Source organism: Puntigrus tetrazona, chromosome 11 (genome assembly GCF_018831695.1).
Source record: "Puntigrus tetrazona isolate hp1 chromosome 11, ASM1883169v1, whole genome shotgun sequence".
In the NCBI taxonomy this organism is placed as follows: Eukaryota; Metazoa; Chordata; class Actinopteri; order Cypriniformes; family Cyprinidae; genus Puntigrus; species Puntigrus tetrazona.
In genome coordinates, this window is record NC_056709.1 from 22,685,909 (window position 1) to 22,705,833 (window position 19,925).

The following is a 19,925-nucleotide window of genomic DNA, read 5'->3' on the forward strand; positions in this document are numbered from 1 at the left end:
CTGTTGACTATAGGTAAATTTGCACCTACTTATCTCCTAACTCTCACTATAGACTGATATGGTTAGGGTTGGAATAAGTTGACATGTTCTTGAAAAATTACATATATATAGTGAGTAGAATATCTGTTTTTAGATTATCACAATAAAAAGTTAGCAGATAATATAATAATCACAGTCTACGTATACCACGTAAGGTTAGCTGGCATGTAGATGCAAAGGTGCTTAAAGTGTTACCACAGCCCAAAGAAAATAAAAACTATACTAATGTACAACAGCTAAAAGTTATATTTTTGCAACTTATTTATCCCTGAATGTTACACATTAGTGCTTAAAAGGTAGACAGCAGTACTATAAAGAACATATTTCTATAAAATGAGAGTGTAGCATGCATAACAAATTAGCACACTGAATAAATCAAATTCAGAACGAACAGCGTTAAAAATTTTCATTCCTCTGCTGAGGGCAGAGGCGCTGAACTTCGTTGCGCAAAAGTGATCATTTTCAAATCAAAGATGTTCTGGCAGCGGCAACGGCTGAGTTTGTCACCATCCCAACATGCATATATTTATTCAGATCTGACCTTTAGTACGGCTTCTGGGTTTTTCCAGTGTGGCATGTCATTTAATACACCGTACTTATCCACCATCTCTGTGTAAATCGTATGTAATCACAGGGATTTTTGCTTTTGTGAGGGTCAACAAGAGACGGGCCAACAAAAAAGCACAGCCTTGCATAAATTTGTCAGCTTAGCAGCAGCCAAGAGCTCTCAGTTTGCCATCTTATTTCATACATTTACTTTAGACTAATAAAGTGCACTGCTGTTTACAAGAATCACGCACAGCCATAGATTTTATTGTTTTTATTTTAATAACAGTGAACTGACAAACATGTGGCTACATTTTATTAGCATAAAAAAAAAATCCTAAAATTTCAGTGCATTTGAGACACAAATGGAAACATCAAGTGGTTACTATTAGGATGGATAATGCACAATTTGTATTATTCATGTTACATTTAATTCAGTTTTACTTATGAATTTCATATCCAAACAATGAATGACTCTTGTAGCACTACAGTTATTGCATTCAGTGGATATTATGGCCTTCATAAATGTTTTATGCTATAATGCAAAAACATAAAAACTATTTAAGTTTAACAGTTTTAATAAAAGTTTGCAGTACCAGGACAAATTATTCCGTACATTCATAATGTTGCGTGATATGAAAAATGCATGATGACAAAGTATTGAGAGGTGAAAAAAACAAACATTTAACTACATTATTCAGCAGCTATTTCTGAGGAATTTTAGTTTAATACAGTTTATTTGATAAGGTGGTTTGCTGGTTCAACAGGGCTCCAAATTTGTCCAAGCTGGTGTTTAAACAGAGTTTTAGAGCTGTATTCATTAATGAGTTTATCATTTATTTACTCGTTCATTTGTACCAAAAACAACCCTTAATCTATTCCTTTTTACACAATACAATGTGCATCTGGCACAATTCCTAATGGAAGACTGTGGAAGACAACAATGCCTTAAATGTAGATCAAACAAGGAAAAAGAATGAGGGTAACCAACTGTAGCCTGCAGACGGAACTGCAATATTACACAAAATACCAGCAGTGAATACCCTTCAACAAGATCAAATAAACATCAAAAGCTTCACAAGATCCCCAACTTTCCTGCAATTAGTGGTGCTTGTATATTTCTACTACCAGCTGCTAATGAACTTGCTTGTTAAGCAATGGTGATTTAAGCAGACGTTTCAAATGACTGCCATATGGTGGAAATGTTTTCAGGTTGTGTACATACGAAAAAAAAAAAAAAAAAAAGTCCACTAAAAAGAATTTAGTTAAGCTTCACCACGAACATTTAGTCCATCAATTGTTTTGAAAGCCATCTTTAACACTCACACAGCACTGACCTGCACAGGCTTGACTTCAGCAGAGAATAGTGTTCACATTTTCAAGAGTCAGGGGTTGAGTGACTGCACAAAAGCATTAAAATCCCTTTCACTTTCCACTGATATGATTTCTTCAGATGCAGGTGAATAAAAAAAAAAAAAAAAAAAAACCTTCAACAGCTCCGTGGTGTCGTAAATTCATGATTCACTAAAGGCTGACTGGACTGAGGCCTCAAGGAAATTCTATTTGAGTAGTTTAGGCCCTGATTATGGTGAAGTCTGAGATTAAATGCATGGATTTAAATTCTCTACCAGTAAGGAAACACCTTCCAGGTACTGTACAGGATGAGTGACAGAGGCTGAATTACATGAGAATATATTACTCTGAGCCTATTAGTTATGGAATATTCTTATTGGAGGACCTGTATTTCTTGAGATCGCTAGGTCAGTTAATATAGAACATCTGAAAAAAGCAAGCAGCCCAAGAGCCTCACATTTTGTACCACACATGCCCAGCAAAAAGGGAAAGTTCACTCTGAAATGAAAATTCTGCCATTTACTTATCCTCATGCCATTCCAAACTCATATTACTGTTTCTTTCAAAAATCCTGGTCACCATTCTTCTGCATAATACAATTGAGGACTAGAGCTTTCAGGCTCCAAAATGACAAAAAACACCCTAAAAGTAGTGTGCCGATAGCTTCCTGTGAAGACAATTGTCAACTTCTATTATTCACCGTTATTACCCTAGTGATATCTGGCTTGTAAATTAGTCATTCTTTTGAGTCAGATCTTTTCAAATCAAAATTGGTCCAGATGAATCGGTTCTCCCTGAATGAATGATCCAGATGCATCCTGAACCATTCGTCACACAAACTTACTTTATGACTTTGAAAACTTAGAAAGGACGGGTTGTATGGCCAGTTTTATGCCACTTATGTATCCTTTTTATTAGACTGAAAAAAAAATTACCAGTGCATTGATTCCATTATAAGAAAGTCATTCAGGTGTGGAGTGCCATATGGGTAAGTTCACTAGGTTACTATTCCTTAAACTCAATTTCAGCTCAAACCGTGAGAGGAAGCTGCCAGATCATGAGTGTGGTTTCTGCGGTTGTTGCCACCGAACCCTCCCTCAGTCGGCGGAAGCCCTTCCCGCCCGAGATGACTGCTACTGAGCTAACCCTGTCTCTCCTCACCCCGTCCCTCTCGCAGGGTCGACCCCTGACCCACATGTCTGGATCATCGCTGAGTTCGTATATAGAGCCGTCTTCCATGCTGTGTTCCAAAGATTCTAAGGACGAGTCCGAAGCCTCGTCCCCTCTCGCGGTTAACGGTCGCCCGGGCAAACCTGAGGTTGAACGAAGGCGGTACTGTAACAAAACTCCACCCCGTCCCTTCCCTTTGCCATCGACTTGGGCAGAAATGCTGGGCTGCTGGAGAGATTCCTGAGAGGACGAGTCACTGCGGTCCTCCGCTCCACAAGCAGAGTCATGCCCTTCCACCATAGAATCCCGCTTCAGAAGATCAGGAGACAAAGTGCTAGAAAGGGCAACTAAGAATTCCACAGGCCCGCAGTGTGCATTAAGAGATGTCATCCCCTTACCTGTGCCACATTAAAACAGAGCTCAAATTGCTTTAATCAGTAAAAAAGCAGCAATGCCAGAGGGTCAGAGAAACCTTAAAATTTGATAACTCATTTCCATTATCACACACATTACTTACTAAAATGACTATGAATTAAAGAAATAGCTTGGAAAATTGGATATTATTTGGTCATCATCCTCGGTTGTTCCTATCTTTTTTCTCTTGCATTTTTTCTTCGGAGCCTGAATACATTTTTCCATATGAAGACAAGCTTCAGATCAGAGTGGAAACGCCATAAAAAAGTAGTTCATATGACTTTAAATTAATGCATACAAAAATGTTGGAACAGCAATGGCTTGCTCTTTTAAACTTTAAATAATGCATCATGGTTTTCACCAAAGATATTAAGCAGCAGATCTAATAATGTTTTACACTATTATTGTTTTTACGGTTTTATTTTAAACAAATGCAGCCTTCGTGATTAAATATGACACCGTTGCATAGCAAATATTTGGTCACTAATTTAACAACTTTAGGGTGCTCTTATAATATTTTGCTATTTCAGGATCTTAGTGTCCCACAGAAACATACATATTTTAAACGTATGTTTTAAAACTTCCATCATCATAAATAATGATGGACGTTCAATTTCACAATATACTATTCTTTTAATCATTACGTAACCATCTCTTGGAATCATTATGTAACTGTCCTATCATTGTAGAAGAGACTTTCCAAAAGGACTAAAGGCACTCTTGTATCGTGAAGAGCCACCATCTGTGTACCTGTAATTTTGGGGATGCCCTCCAGCTTGGGCACAGGCAGGGTGATGATAATGCCCTGGGCAGTACCCACCCACAGCAGCCCCTGGCAAATCAGCAGGCTGGTAACTCTCATGCTCTTCTGACCTTCAAAAGAAAAATGCAGTTTTTACCAACACTGAGAAACTTATCTGTGCAGTATGACAGCATTTTTACAAACACTGAAAACCACTTTCCTGCGTGCGTATCAACAATTATTGTATCCATGGAGACTTGAAATAAAACCCAGCACACTGCTGATTGCCCCCTCACAATTGCGCTTCTCTCATCAGCTTTATTTAACTGGTCAATTATAGCAGTGCGTAGGTATGGCAACATTTAAATTGCTGTTTAGACAAAAAGCAACATGAAACATTTAAACGACTTTATTCACAGTGCCTAAATCCCTGACCCTGAGTCTTTAGAGATCATAAAGCCACCACTGCATAATTAGATCAAAGAAGAACACCACAGCCGACTTCAGAAAGCATGGATGGTGGTCGCATTCTCGTATTGTAAAGCTTGCTATGCATGAGTGATCGGCAAGTGGCTAATTGGTACATTTTCACGGCATGCTGTCTTTAGGTTGCTATAGTACTTGGGCGGTCTTTTGCTAATGTGTAAATGAAGCATTTTCAGTATGGTAGTTAGTCACCAGGAAATCACTGAAGGTCATGAAAAAACATGAGCGACTGCAGTGCATTAGGCAGAATTCCTTCTTAGAAATGTCAGCTGTCCTGTTCTGCAGAGCATTCGCCTATTATACGTTCGTTTTCTGTGCAAGAGGGATCACCTTAATAATAGATTGTCAAATAAATCTGCAGTTCTACAGTAATGCATATGAATTCATGAATGCTGAAAACATAAGATGCTGAGGTTTGGGGGAAAAATGCATATTGCATATATGATTAGATGTCCTTGTAGTTGATGCATAATATGTACTCTGACTCTTTCTGCATTAAAACCATCAAGATTTTAGGTATTAACTAGTGTATTAGCATAAGGTTCAGGGTATTATAAAGCTGTATTATAACTCATCTATACGCTCATCAAATGATTAAAATATCAATTCATTAGGAGGTAATAAAAGCAGCGTGCTTCATAAGAAATGCTTATATTAAAACTAATTTACATTATCAACCAAAGGTCATTCAAACTGTTTATTATTATACAAAATTATTTAATCTTAATAAACTACAATATAATGTTAAAGGCAGAAGTGTAGATGCAAAATGTACAATATAATATATGTTTCAAAGATTCTCTTTGATGTAATATGGATCTGACTTTTCCAGCTATTATTAGAGAGGAAGGATTTAGCCTGATGTCTGGCTTGCTTATCGTGTCTGAAGTTTCTAGATGAGAAACTGCAGAATAATCGGTTCACTTTAAGACAATAATTAATTCATCACCCATCACTTGGGTGCAAACCTGTGGGATTAGCAGACCATTGATCTGTAATAACTATATCAGTCCTCCTATGTGTGATGTGTGCAGATTAGCATATTCAGGAAAGCCAGTGGGACGTTCTCTGGGCCTAGAGTAAAAAAGGGGAAGAAGGCATCTGCCAAAGCTTATTTTCACTTTTGTGCTCCATTGACTGTAAACCCCTCGACATAACATGAAATCGCAGAGTTACCTCACCCAACATGAACTACATATTTAAACACAGCTAGCTGCGCAAGTTCGACAACAGCCTGAGGGTTGCAGGACCTTTGCAGACATCTTCGCCACAACACTCGCCTTTACTTCTTCACGTATCTTTTGAAATACAGCTGTAACTTTGATCCAGAGATTTGATGTTCTCACTTCGACAAAAAAAAAAGAAAAAGAAAATCTAAAGTATAGCTTTTTCTCTTTGTTTTTAATGAGACAAGGTTGTAGCAACAGGCCCGTTGACATTAACTTGCTCTGGCCAGTTCCTGAAGTCTGCTACACCGCTTTGGGTTTATTTTTCTCCTTCTCCTTTCTATTCCACTTGATCGCTATTGTCTGTGACAACTGGAGAATCATGTTTTTTTTTTAGCTAAACGTGGACAATAGCATTCAAGTGAAATCAAACATTATTAGACAGTCTGAAAGGAGTTATTCTGCTTCGAAGGATCCTGCGAGCTACTGGAGCGATGCCGCCCAGATTTTCTCTTTATATGGTCTGATGTGTGGCGCTGAATTGCACTGAAGTGGTGTGGATATGTACTTAAACCATTACTTTTTGTGTCCTTGCTTATATAATGACTGTTTGCACAAGCTCCCTTCTGCAAAAAGGTAGCAAAAATCATGGCTTACGTATACTTCATCTAAAGCAAGGATGAAGCACAACGAATTTGACAAATTTGAGATTTAACAGGACCCGGGGGAAATAAAAATGGCTAAAGGTGAGTGCAGAGAGGTAAAAAAGTGAATACCGCTGAATTAAATACCAGCTGCACTGAGAAAAGGCACAATGGCAAAACGCTGGCACATTACCAACACGCCACGGCTGCTGGAGTCATGACAAGAGTGTTGCCATGGTAACGTTTCGAATGGAACGCTTTGTCTGTGCCATTGTGACTTTTCCTGCCTGTAACCTCGCAGCTCCATTACTGCTCTGCGGGGTCTTAAGTTAGCTACTTATTCACGGTCGGTCCCTGGAGAGCCAGCCTACAGGAACCATTCCAACAAGAACTTCTCTATTACCTTTTTATCATGAGAAGTGCAGTTCAAAGAAATGATGGAAACAATGCTGATCAAGCATGTGTGAAGGCATGAAGACTTTTTGTATTCAAACGGCTCCCTTCATAGGGTCAAAGGATAGATACTCACTGGGGTTGTAAAACGATGAAGGTGTAGATATGTTGATCTCCTGCAGGTGCTCCAGTGTTTCCGTATGGAACAAGCGTATAGAGGAGCCTTCTGAAAACGCCATCCACACGCCTCCCCCAGCTCGCACCATATGAGCCACGCTCACCATGGGGTCTTGATGGACCTCAAATCTCTAAAATATAACAGCGGACAATGAGAATACATTAGATATCTAACGTCAAATTAATACAGGTCTAAAGGGACATTTTATGTTAGTTTGTCAATGAGCTGTTTTAAGATATAATGCTAAATTCAAAAACACAATAAGTTAAGAAATGTAGTTTACCTACAAATTCTATCATTTCATATGACAATGAGTAATTTTATATCAGGATAATTGTAAATATATATATTTTTGCTTAAAATAAGGTCTTTACAATACCAAAATTCACCACTGAATTTTGATCATTCTTGTTACAGTGTCAATATCACACAAAACTAATACTAGCCCAAACGTACATAAAACAACTAAGCTCACTTAACACCACCGGTGTTAGTTTGGTTCTTTTTTTTAGGGACACAAATGAACGGAAATGTTGTTGCCCATATAAACCAAACCATTTTGAATCCCACAGTATTTCACTTTATGAACAACACATTCTTCAAAATGTTCTTTTGTATTACAAAAATCATACAGGTTTAAAATGATATGAGGGCAAGAAAACGATAGAATTTTCTTCTTTTTTTGGAATAAACTCGAGTGCCTTACTTTACTTTACTGGTTAATTTATGCATAATTGTGATAATGGAAAATCTGACAAGATGCCAAGTGATCCAGTATTTTAACATGCTTGAGTCGCTGAAATTTCATGTTTACATATAAAACGGCCATTATTGTGATCATCCAAAGTGTCTAAAACACATTTTTATGCATTTTGTGCAAGCTGTCTTTACAATAATTTAACTAAATTGTACTTACTCACAACTGGCACACTTTCATTTGAAATTTAATTTGGATTTGAGTTCCATTTATTCAGCGAGAATCCAACAAATACCCATTCCAATAGGATGGTGCTTGGCATATTATTTTCAACATAAAATTCACACAAAAACAGTAACGAATTCTGTGGACAGCAATAAGAAACTATATTAATGTAGTATAAAACAATCCTCTAACCTAAGTCACATTTGAGACGTTTGCCCTACATGTTCAACTCTGAGTTATAAACATGATATTAACATTCCTTTCATGATAAAGTCATTTCAGACTGCAGTCACATAGCTTTACTAATGGGTTAAAAGGTGGACTGCAAAACGAGAGACCAATGAGAATCAACAAGCAGAAAGGATTGGAACACAGTTTGGTACAGAACTCAATAAGGCATGACAAAAACAAGCAGTTACAGAACTCCATCTCCTTTCTTTTCTCATTTGATTTCTCTTCTCCATTAGCTCACAAACTGAATATTGAACTATAATGATAAAGGGTCTTTTGCAATACATCTAGCTTTTATTTCCCCTTCTTTTATACTCCATACAATACATATGCAAGGACTTCTTCACATGAAAAGAGTCCAAAACTAGGACAAGAACGATGAGCATTCAGGCTCTCAAGGTGGCATAAGAAAGTGAAAATCTTACACACTTGTATAAATAAAACATTTAGTGTGAATGAAAGCTCGTTTTTCATGGTCAACGCACCATATATGTGCACCCATTTTATAATATTGCTAGGAGACCATACTAAGATGTGGTTCAGGTTGTTTTCTCCAAGAATTCGCTTTGATGATGAGCCACCAAAATGATTAGCAATTTAAGGCCCTTCGTATAATTTTATTCTCATGAGAACACAGTGTGCCAGCATAAAGTTCAAACTTTCTGGACTTCAGAGCTGATTTAAGGTGATTTATGGTATATCAGAGAAGCAAAACAATGTAAGCAGAACTCAAAAGCAACCACTGAGGTGGAAGAGCGCTTTCACATCTTCACAATTCTTTTTTTTTCCTCACTCTGATTCCTGCAAAACACCACAGAAAAACCCTGGATTTTAGCCTGTGGCAAAAAAAACTTAAGTAGCAGGCATTGTTCTGGTCATCCTTTATCAAAAGACTTCTAGTTGAGCAACAGATACCTAAATCCAAAGCTTAAACTGGAGATCCCATTCTGGTCAAAACCAGTTCACTTCTTTCACTGATAATGAACATACTATCATTATTTACACACTCTCAAGTGGTTTCAAACAGAATGACGTATTTCTGTGGAACATAAAAGAAAATGTATTGAAGAGCGTCTCATTATTTTTTGTGTCCAGCTGTTTTTGATATCCAATGTTGTTTTATTTTGAAACAGTCTTCAAAATATACATTTTCACATCAGTCGGTCCAAAACATCACATTGATTTTATTTTTCACAAAAAGAAAGTAATATCAGTTTGGAATAATCCCTTTCAACATTGTGTACCTATAAAAATATATACAACAATCAAGTGAAAGATGAAATCATAATGCTTCAGTTTACTGTTTACAAACTACCACATCACTGATTTCAACCTTTATTATATAAAAACACCAATTCGACACTTTAAAAATGTTAGCAATCCATGGGTTATACACAATACATCTGAGCTGTTTTTACAAACATCTTTTGTATTTTCTTCTCTGTGGTTGTGTACAAAAAGTCCAGTTTGTCACAAAAAAGGTTCATGAGAAATGTACCTTGACTCTGAGTCTATTCAGAATGCTAAAACTTGAAACTATAATATAAACCCAGCTGTTTCGTATTCTTCCTGTGATCACCGTTAAAAAATTTAACACAATTTTGCACTGTTTGAATGAACAACTACAGTCAAAACCCCATTACACAGTGGAAACATTATCATCCTAAAATCAAACTGAAGGGGAGCTGAGTGGAAATGAGGAAAAATAAAACTACACACAGACTATGACATGTTAAGGCAACACTGATCTGTTCAATAACGCAGTTACAGCTGCCCAATGTGCTTAGTTCTCTAAATTGGTCTCTGTGAGCCTTAAGGGCTCAATTCTCAACTGTGATGATTTTGCAGCTTTTTATAGATAAGCAATCCATAAAGATCTTCGAATTTGAAAAGGCACTTATGACTGAAGCAGCTTCCAAACTATGTTTAAACAAGTCCTTTGGGCAGCCGTGGCCTAATGGTTAGAGTCAGACTTGTATCCCAAAGTTAATGGGTTTGAGTCTTAGTACTGGTAGGAATTGTAGGAGGAAGAAGTGAATTAACAGCACTCTGTTCCACTTTCAATACCCATGACTGATGTGCCCTTGAGCAAGGCACTGAACTCCCTTAGTGCCACAGAAAAAAATGGCTGCCCACTGCTTCGGGTGTGTTCAGTACTCACTGCTGTGGGTTAAATGGGTTAAATGCAGAGCACACATTCTGAGTATGGGTTATCATTTTCAGTCACATCTCATGTCATGCTACTTTAGATTTCACTTTGACTTTCATTTTATTAACATTAACCTACTCACTGGTATAACCTGTTCTTAAGCACTACTCCAATTTAACCAATTTAAACCTAAATGCTAACTCATCTATATCTTAAATCCTTAGTTCTGTCATGAACTGCGCCTCTGTGGCTCTCTCCGATGGTCACCGAAGGGAACCCTCCCGAGTACTAACCATTTCTGAACTGCAATTTCCATCATACCCCATACCTAGATCTGATTACCTGCCCAGGTGTATCTCATTATGCCCCTTATCTAAACTGTCTTTAGACACCAACTCTTATCCTTGCAAAGTCATATCCTTGCCCCAGCTGGTAATTCTGAGCATTTCACATTCCTATTGATGCCCTGTGTTTGATCTTGGACTGTTCTCTCTACTTCTGATTGATTGCTCATCCCACTGGCTACCACCATGTGGGAGGGCAGAGGGATGAATTTCTCTTCATACTCCGACTTTCTGCGTCAGTTCAGAGATGTGTCTGAACACCCCACTGGAGGGAAGGAACCTGGCGAACAACTTTTCAACTTTTGTTACAGCAAGGTACTATCTCCCATCAAGATCTGACAGGAGTTTTCAGTGAAAGGGGACTACACAATTACCACCACATCGGCCGTATGACTGTGCCACTGACTTTCTACCAGGGGTCGCATTTTCCCCCTTTCATACCCCAAATCAGAAGCCATGAAGTTCTACATAGAGGAAGAATTGGAGAAAGGCTTCATTGGTCCATCCACATCACCCGCTTTAGCAGGCTTCTCCTTCATAAAGAAGAAAGATGGAGGACTTCGTCCCTGCATAGACTACCGGAGCTTGAACGACATCACAGTGAAATATCGTTATCCTTTACCCATGGTTCTATTAACATTAGAGCAACTCTGATCCACAAAGTACTTCACCACACTTGATCTATGCAATGCACGCAACCTGATCAGAGTCTGTGAGGGAGACGAATGTAAGACTGCTTTCTTAACCACTACCGGGCACTATGAATATTTGGTTATGCCGTTCGCCCTTTGCAACAGTCCTTTCGTGTTCCAAACCTTTGTGAATGAGACCTTCAGGGACATGTTGAATTAACACCTCATTGTCTACATCAACCACATTCTCATCTACTTGGAGGACTACCCTTCTCACGTATAGCATGTAAAATCCAGAGTGCCTTTTCTGGGCTACATCACTGTTCCCAAATAATCACTCTGATCACTGATGATCAAAAAGTTCAAGCAGTAATTAACTGGCCTTAGCCTACCATGCTGAAAGAGACACAGCGGATTCAATGATGGCACTGGATGGAGGTGACAAAACAACCGTTTACTGTACTGTACGACCATCGAAACCTTGAGTACATCAGATCTGCAAAAAGACTTAATCTCAGACAAGGCAGGTGGTCTCTTTTCTTCAATAGATTCAACTTCTTGGTCAGCTTCAGAATGGCAAGGCCAAACTCTCTCCAGACAATATGATCAAGCAATGAGCTCTCCCATTCAAGAAATCATTCTTCCATCTACCATCATTTTTGCACCAGTTGAGTGGGATACCGTCACAGAAGCACTGGATATTAATGCTCCTTCACCTGACTGCCCTCCTGATCCCATGTTCATCCCTCAGCATCCACTTATTGCATTGGATTTACAACATCCACCGTCGCAGGACACGTCACACACGTCACCAAATCAACAACCTGCAGGCCTGCTTCAACCGATACTCATTCTTTAGAGACCCTGGTCACACATAGTAGTGGACTTTGTTACTGATAAAAAAAAAAAAAAAATTTTACCACTATTTTTACAGTAGTCAACAGATTCTCCAAGGCCTGCAGGTTCATGCCACTTCTCAAACTGCCCACTGCCTAGGAGACAGCTGAAGTCGTGATGAATTAGGTTTACAAGACAGCATGTTTACCAGGTTTACCTTCCGCTTCTATGGTTTACCAGACGACATTGTGTCCGATGAAGGTCCCCAGTTCACATCAAGGGTATGGCATGCTTTCTTTAACTCAATATAAATGTGAGCTTAACCTCCGGCTACCATCCTCATTCAAACAGGCAGGCTGAACATCTCAATCAAGAACTCACAAGCTTCGTCAATTCCTATTGCCATTTGAACCAGCAAGACTGGAGCCGTTACCTTCTATGGGCAGAATATGCACAGAACTGTCTTCATAAACCCTCAGCCAGATTAACCACCACTGTTTCCCTGGTCAGGCGAACCATTAGACCTACCCACCATAAACACTTGGTTACAAAGAAGTGAGGAGACGTGGAATACAGCTCATGTTAATCTGCAGCGAGCTATGAGGACTGTGGACACTGGAAAGAACCTCCTGCATATGCACCTGGGCAATGGGTTTGGCTACTCTCCCAAGATGTGTGTCTTCAACTTCCCTGCAAGAAGCTATGCCCTAGGTATACGGGTCCCTTCAAAATCATAAAACAGATTACCCCTGTATCATATCATTTAGCATTGATTTAACTATCATATTTCTCCCACTTTCCATGTGCCATCACTCAAACCCGCCAGTGGTCCGAAAGGAGAGAGGGACCAGGACTAGGATGTGGAGAGCAAAACCCCTACATTGTTCATCGATGGCAAAAAAAGCCTACCGTTTGATCTTGGACCGTTCTCTCTGCTTATGATCGATTGCTGTACACCCCTTGACTCTTTTGCTTGGACTTTTGGCTCTGTTTTCTACCTGCCTCGACCCAAGCCTGGTCCTGTTCACAATTCAGTGTTTATTTCTGATGTTGCTGTTGTTCTTGACTTTTTACCTGTTAGACCATTCTTAATAAAGAACAAATGGATCCGAACATCAGGGATTAGATTGGTAATATACATGTGATAATGTGCCATTATCTCAGATTGAGTTTGACCAATTGAACTATGCCATGTAGTTGATAACCAGTAAAAAAAGTTAAGCTTTATGCTACCAGTATAATTATGAACTGTTGAAGTGAATTAACTTTTTGACAGTTATGAGTTGGTTTAGACCTGGTCAAATAAAAATGTTTCAAATCCAGCTCTAGTGCTGGATATCAAAATATATCCAAAATAAATAAAATATTGTTTCAAAATGTAGAAATATTGTTTCTCTGTGAGTCAAATGGAAGCCTGTTTCAGTTGTAGTAAAAAATGAATTGTGAGATACCATCAAAGAAGAAATAAAGTTACGTAACTTTATGAAAAAGTCAGTTATGAGATGAGTAACAAGAATAAGAAAATTACAAGAAATATTTCCACATGTAAGAATTATAAACTACACTACACAAAGTCAAATTCTAAAATAATGACACATTCTGAGAGATAAAGTAACTAATAAGATAAAGGCATGTTTTAAGACAAAAGTATTAATTGTGCTATATGAAATATGAATTTAATTTCTGAAATATAAGTAGGAAACCATAGGCTTCCATATTGTCAGTGGCAGACAGATATGGTAGAGTACTAATCTGTCTAATCTTCTAGGAAAAGTCCTTGCTAGGCTAAAATTTCAAAATGTTGTAATCCTTCATAGAGCTTATTCTAAATAGTATTCTAACACTGTGATGCTTGTTTTATGGAGATCCATAAAAGCATCCAGCATTCACCGTCTAAAGTTCTCAAGCAGAAGATCATTCCAGAAGATCTAATGCTGTTGCAACCATAACACAAACAAAAAGCATAGTGTTTAGCTTAGCGTTACTTTGCACAACACTGTTAGTTGTTTTCATTTAAAAAAAAAAAAAAAAAAAAAGTTGACTTTATATAGAATAACTTTGAATATGCTTGTAATCTCCATACCTGATTACCATTTTATTTTTATTTGTTATAAAAAGATAATCAGCTGCTCAAACACAAAAGCAAAATCCAATGCAAATAGATGCCTTCCTTCTTTTATCTTTTCCTGCAATGCACTGCATTATTGTACTTTCAAAATTACCATCCGACCGGTGGGTTCAAGGGCCACACATCACGAAGGTTTCAATGACTCAGGATCCAGTTTCTTTGATTTCAAAGTGATTCACAGCCGAGCCTTGCTCCACTGTCTCACAAAACAATACACCCCCTCCCAAACACCTTTTTAAAAGTCCACAGGGAAAGAGGAGCCATTTCATGCCTGATCCTCTAATGAGGCATGAGGGAGCTGCGCTCCTTATCGAGGGTTTGCACGCAGCCCCCTGAGGTCTGTGGTGCTACCAAGGAGCCCTGAGAACCCTTACAAACAGCTAGTTCTCCAGTCTGGGGTTGAGGCAGATTAGTTAGAGGGGGTGAGGTGGGTGCGAGAGACCGTTCTCTCCTCTGCACACTAGCGGACAGGGATTAGCACCTGTTTGCGTGCCCTTGCCAAAGGGAGCTTCTTTTGTTTGAGAGCAAGGGAGACGACTGAAACTGCCTTTGATGTGTTTTCGCTTTTAATTGACTTGTCGGCAGTGCTTGCCTTTGCTCTTGTTCCCTCTCTATTTTCATTTTATTTTGCTTGGACCATTTCTTCAGAGACAAGACACCAGAAGAATACTTCTATCAACTGGTTATTTCCATCTGTAATACTGTTGTTGTGAAAGTCTGTATTTATTTACACTGTTACAAAAGATTTTTATTTCAACTAAATGCTGTCTTATTGAACTTTCATCAAATAATTCTGGAAAAATTGTTTGCACAAAACAAAGCAATTTTTTATAACACTGATAATAGTAAATGTTTCTTGACAAAACGATATCAAAATGAGCATATTAGATTCATTTCTGAAGGACCATGTGAAACTGAAGACTAGAGTATTGGCTGCTTCACCAACTGAGAAAAAAAAAAATATATATATATAAAATGTTGATTTTATAGCTCTGTTATTATATTTAACAAATGTTTAATTAAACCTTATTTTACCTTTTTAATCTTACAGAATTATTAATTTAATACTAAACCTATAAATCTCCAAGCACAAATTGGCTTACAATAAAAAAGTGAAAGAATTAAAGGTTCCAATATTCATCTGTCTTATGTGGATAGAGCTAAATGGTGTCCAAAATGTAACCTGTACAGCATACTACAGCCAGTGCTTCACAGCTTTAAAATAAAACAACCGCATGACTGAAAAATGTGGACAAATCTACATATGTGCCTGACATCTACACAAATTTGATTTAAATGAAACCATCCAGTGAATAAATGACCATGTGAAGCATAAACATCTAAGTTAATTTATCACAGCTGCTTGCTGAAAAAACAATGAGCTTTTAGTTTGCAATATCACATTTGCAATGTGATTAAAGCCTTTATCCACATATAATGCAGCAACACACTGTTACAGTCATGTGCATTAGTCATCAATTTGAGATACAACTACTGATGCACTTTACAAAATTATCACATTCTCCATTATATATATATATATATATATATATATATTTATTCATTTAAAAATAGCACATACTGAAAATGTGTATGCATTTACAGTTATGATGACTCTACATGTGTGCATAAACTGGGCCTCGGGTAGTCATTGAGTCTCACACAGAGACAGAGGTTGCCCACTGATTCACCCTAAGATAATACATCAGTATATCACAGCAGGAGAGCACTGTTCTACTAGCGGACAAAACACAGCACGCCTCCACCTACCATCTAACCCTTCATTAGTCCACTGTAATACTAGGTGATAGTGCTTACGAGGGCAACATTTTTAAACAACCGCTTATTTAAATGTGTGTGGGACTTCGCTCTTTGGCTTTTACTGTTCTGAAAGAATTTTTTTTACAGCCCTGCTTCCACCTGGTATTAAAATGCATTTTCAGTGATCACAAGTGATCAGCTGAGACACATTACCATTTATACTTGGTCTGTTCACACCCTCCCCTCTTATTTTGTAGAACTGCACAGCACTTTCTAATGGTACGGTTCGGCTCGGCATGGCACAGTTCAGTATAGTTTCCTCTGCAGTTTAGTACTGCTTTAGAGTGGGCAGGATTTTTCCACATGTCGTTATAGTCGTACCACCTCTATTGCCATTAATCCTGGAAAACATTTTCATTCTGCATCGCTCCATCAAACTCTTGCTCGATCCGCTGCTCCGTTATCAACGAGAGGAACGTCTGTACTCCCAAACAGACTAAGAAGCATTTTTTTGGTTGTTAAAAGAAGGTTTTGCGTTTGTTCCTTCACTGTCTGTGTTAATTCAAATGTAGCGGGTCTGTGTGTGTCTCACGCAAGTTCAGTGACAATTCTCTCTGGCCAATCAGTGTTTAGCAGAACGTACACGTCGAGTTTTGGTAACGGTATGGTACGTGTGAAAACTCAGGTGGTAATAAAAAGATTACCTGGTACTGTTCCTAGTGGAAAACCCTGAAAAGTGAACCGTACTGTGCCATATCATGCAGTGAAAAAATGCCATAAGGGAGCACAGAGCATGGCCCACTGAATGAATAAAGCCATTAACAATAAGAGGGAGAGGGAAATGAAGCAAAGGCAAAATAGTTTAATTGTAGTCTGTGTGTTTTAGAAACCGAAATCAATTGATTATATGTACTTTCCCAAAACACATCCCGTAATGCTCATGTTAGGTCAAGAGGTTTGATTGATGCGTCTCAGGCCAATTACGCAGCAACCCAGTAGGCGGCCAACCTTCGGCCGTCTTTGAGCGTCTGTCAGCTTTTTGTGGTCTATTCTGCACTATCCAAACTAGTCAGATTCCAAAAAAAAAAAAACAGTGCAGGGTATTCCATGCATAGTGTGTATTGCCCGTTTGTTTTCTCTGCAGTACCATGGTTGAAATGCTTTCGGCATTCTACATCAATAGCGATCCAGTGGCCTCGATCGTTTCGGGTCAGGGAAACAAGGTGGCACGCTGCGTAGTGTGAAATTCTTCCCTAAAAACCAGTAACGAGAGAGACAAATTCGCACAGGCTATGTGGCTTATCCCACCGACACACATCATTGTACACCACTTTGCCACGAGTCCCAAGGAGGCAGATTTACAGCTGTAGAGGAGATGCTTCCCCCTCCAGCTGCTGGGCCTGTATGACTCCGCAGGGACAGGGATACAATGTAATCAGTCGAACAAAACAGAGCACTGGCCTGAACCGTGGAGGATCAACCGAAAAGCAGCAGGGGCCCACTCACCTACCACTAGCTCAAATCTCCTCTCTGATGGGCGCATCCAGAGAAATCTCAAAGGATAAAAGAGATGTTTGATTCCAGAGATAAAACCCAAGAAGGCAGAACTAAAGGAAGGCTCAGGGTTATGGAGGCCCATGGGGTAGATCCCTGGGGTACAGCTCCTCCATATTTGAGACAGCGAGAGAAGATTATGAGTATGTCAGAACTATTTACTCATCCTGTGTGGTTTAAAAGAGAGAAAAAAAAAAAAAAAAAAAAAAAAAGAGACCCCAGTGGAGACACCCCAGCCATATGGATTGCAGCTCCTTGGTAGGATTATCGATCTTCACACACAAGCTAATTTGTCAGTCAGTGTTGGCCAAGTGCCCATGACACATAGTCTGTGCTCTTCCATTTGCTAAAGTTTGGTGTGAAAGCATATCAGCATGAGTAGTGCTTTAAAATGATGAGTCTACCTGAGTGGACAAACTGGAGCCGTCAACTACAGTTACTGTGTTAGCACAGCTAGCCCAGACTGAGTCCTCCAAGGCAAGTAGTGTCCTGATGGGTTCTGAACCAACTGTTACTTTCCTACAGGAGTCCTGGTTCCACAGTTCCCCTACAAGACAGAAACACAAAAACACAGTAAAGTTTATCACAACCCTTGGACTTCAACTATGGGCATGCCAAAGGCCCAGACAAACTTTATTTTCTAAATGGTTGCTTGAGGCAAAAATAAACAAGTTCAAGATAAGAATAAATAGATAATTTAATCTATGATGTATTTTGTGTTTAAAGTGAAACATAAAAAAATAAATATAAATGTAAGGCTGAAGTTATTAGATTTATTGTAATTGCATGTCATCATTACCTGTGTTCTGTATTGCATTTCTCATTTCAATTCATTCTCCATCTTTAATTATTGCCACTTTAGCAAGCATTATAAATATATATGCATATTTCTTTATTTACTGTATACAGCGGTATATAGTTAATAATTGTTACTTATTGTTAAGTTGTCGTGTCAGATGCAGATGTATGCATGCGTGCATGTATGTTTCCCAGTTTGATTAATTTCTTTTTCATGCTACTAAAATAACCTTTTCTTGGATTGTTTTGCCTGTATGGTTAGAATTAGATTTTTCATGCATTCTATTAACTGATATTTATAACCATTAATGTGACATCAAGAGCAATAACTGTAATAAAATTAGTCAAAACTGCAGCCCTTTTTTTTTTCTCATAAATCATATGCTGATACTGCTGTGTCCTTGTAAAAAACTATAATGCCAACATTTTTAAAATATATTATTAATAATAAATTATAATAATTCTCACACAATAAATATAAAATTGGTTAAATGTTTGTTTTGATCGTAATGAGCTTTAAAAATGTAATACCCAGAAAATAGCCAAAAATATATCACTTTGCATATTCTGAGTTTTATGACAGAAAAATGAGGTAAAAGTACATGACTAGCAAATACAATTAGGCTTGTGAAATACCTTGCTTGAAGGCAAATCGCTAATCCTATCTGGTGGAACATTTCAAATATGGCCAAAGATATTCAAAGCTAGTAAATTTGTATGTTATTTCCCTTATAAATGAATGCTTCAAATAGCAGAGCTACAAAAAAATGTGCTGCATGCTAATTCCACTGCTTTGCCCTGAGCAAGTCACTTAAAGTAAATTGGTTTCATTAATACTCAAGAGTAAATCCTTGTGTTTGCAAGACAAATATGTATAACAGTTGGTGGAACTGTATAATTTCTGGCTACGTCTTAAAAACATACAGCTAGAGCAAGCACTGCAAAGCGTGTTTGTGGACCGCATATCTCCCTCAATGAAACTAGCGCTTTCTATGCTAATGCGCTAACAGTTCCATGTTAATAACTGCAGCGTTTTGTGTAATCCAATTTATACGTTTCTCTCCAGTGTGCTCAGAACACGCCAGACTTTTTCCTTGAGTTTTAATCACAGGGTTTGCACTGTAGCCACCATGGACACCATTATGGGATGCATTGCATAAGCTTTTCTCTCCATCTTTTCGCCCCCATCACAGTGTGTTAATAAAGCACAATTACAGAGCGAACCACAGCGAGCCATTTAATTAACATTTTGAGTTGTTTATTTTTGCCTTTGAAACCAGAATAGCTTTTACTATGACTTCCGACTTCCTCAGGTTAATTGCATGGCATATTCAAAATGTCAGTCTTCGCACTTTTTTTTTTCTCAGTGCATATGCTTTGAAAATATCCCCTCAGCCACTCTGTAACCCCTCATACTCAAACGAGGGCTGCCTCAGAT

General features: G+C 38.3%; 1 protein-coding gene across 2 annotated transcripts in view; it reads right to left on the minus strand.

Annotated features, from left to right (window-relative positions):
* Nucleotides 1-2,050: 2,050 nt before the first annotated feature.
* The window catches only part of arhgef10la (Rho guanine nucleotide exchange factor (GEF) 10-like a), a 98,574-nt gene continuing 80,699 nt past the window's right edge, over nucleotides 2,051-19,925 (minus strand). For both annotated transcript variants that reach the window (XM_043252316.1, XM_043252317.1), the window contains 4 exons: nucleotides 18,094-18,236; nucleotides 7,090-7,261; nucleotides 4,273-4,395; nucleotides 2,051-3,506 (listed from right to left, as the gene is read on the minus strand). In XM_043252316.1, the coding sequence (XP_043108251.1) occupies nucleotides 2,968-3,506; nucleotides 4,273-4,395; nucleotides 7,090-7,261; nucleotides 18,094-18,236 (977 nt within the window). In that variant the 3' untranslated portion in view covers nucleotides 2,051-2,967. The remainder of the gene's footprint in view (nucleotides 3,507-4,272; nucleotides 4,396-7,089; nucleotides 7,262-18,093; nucleotides 18,237-19,925) is intronic.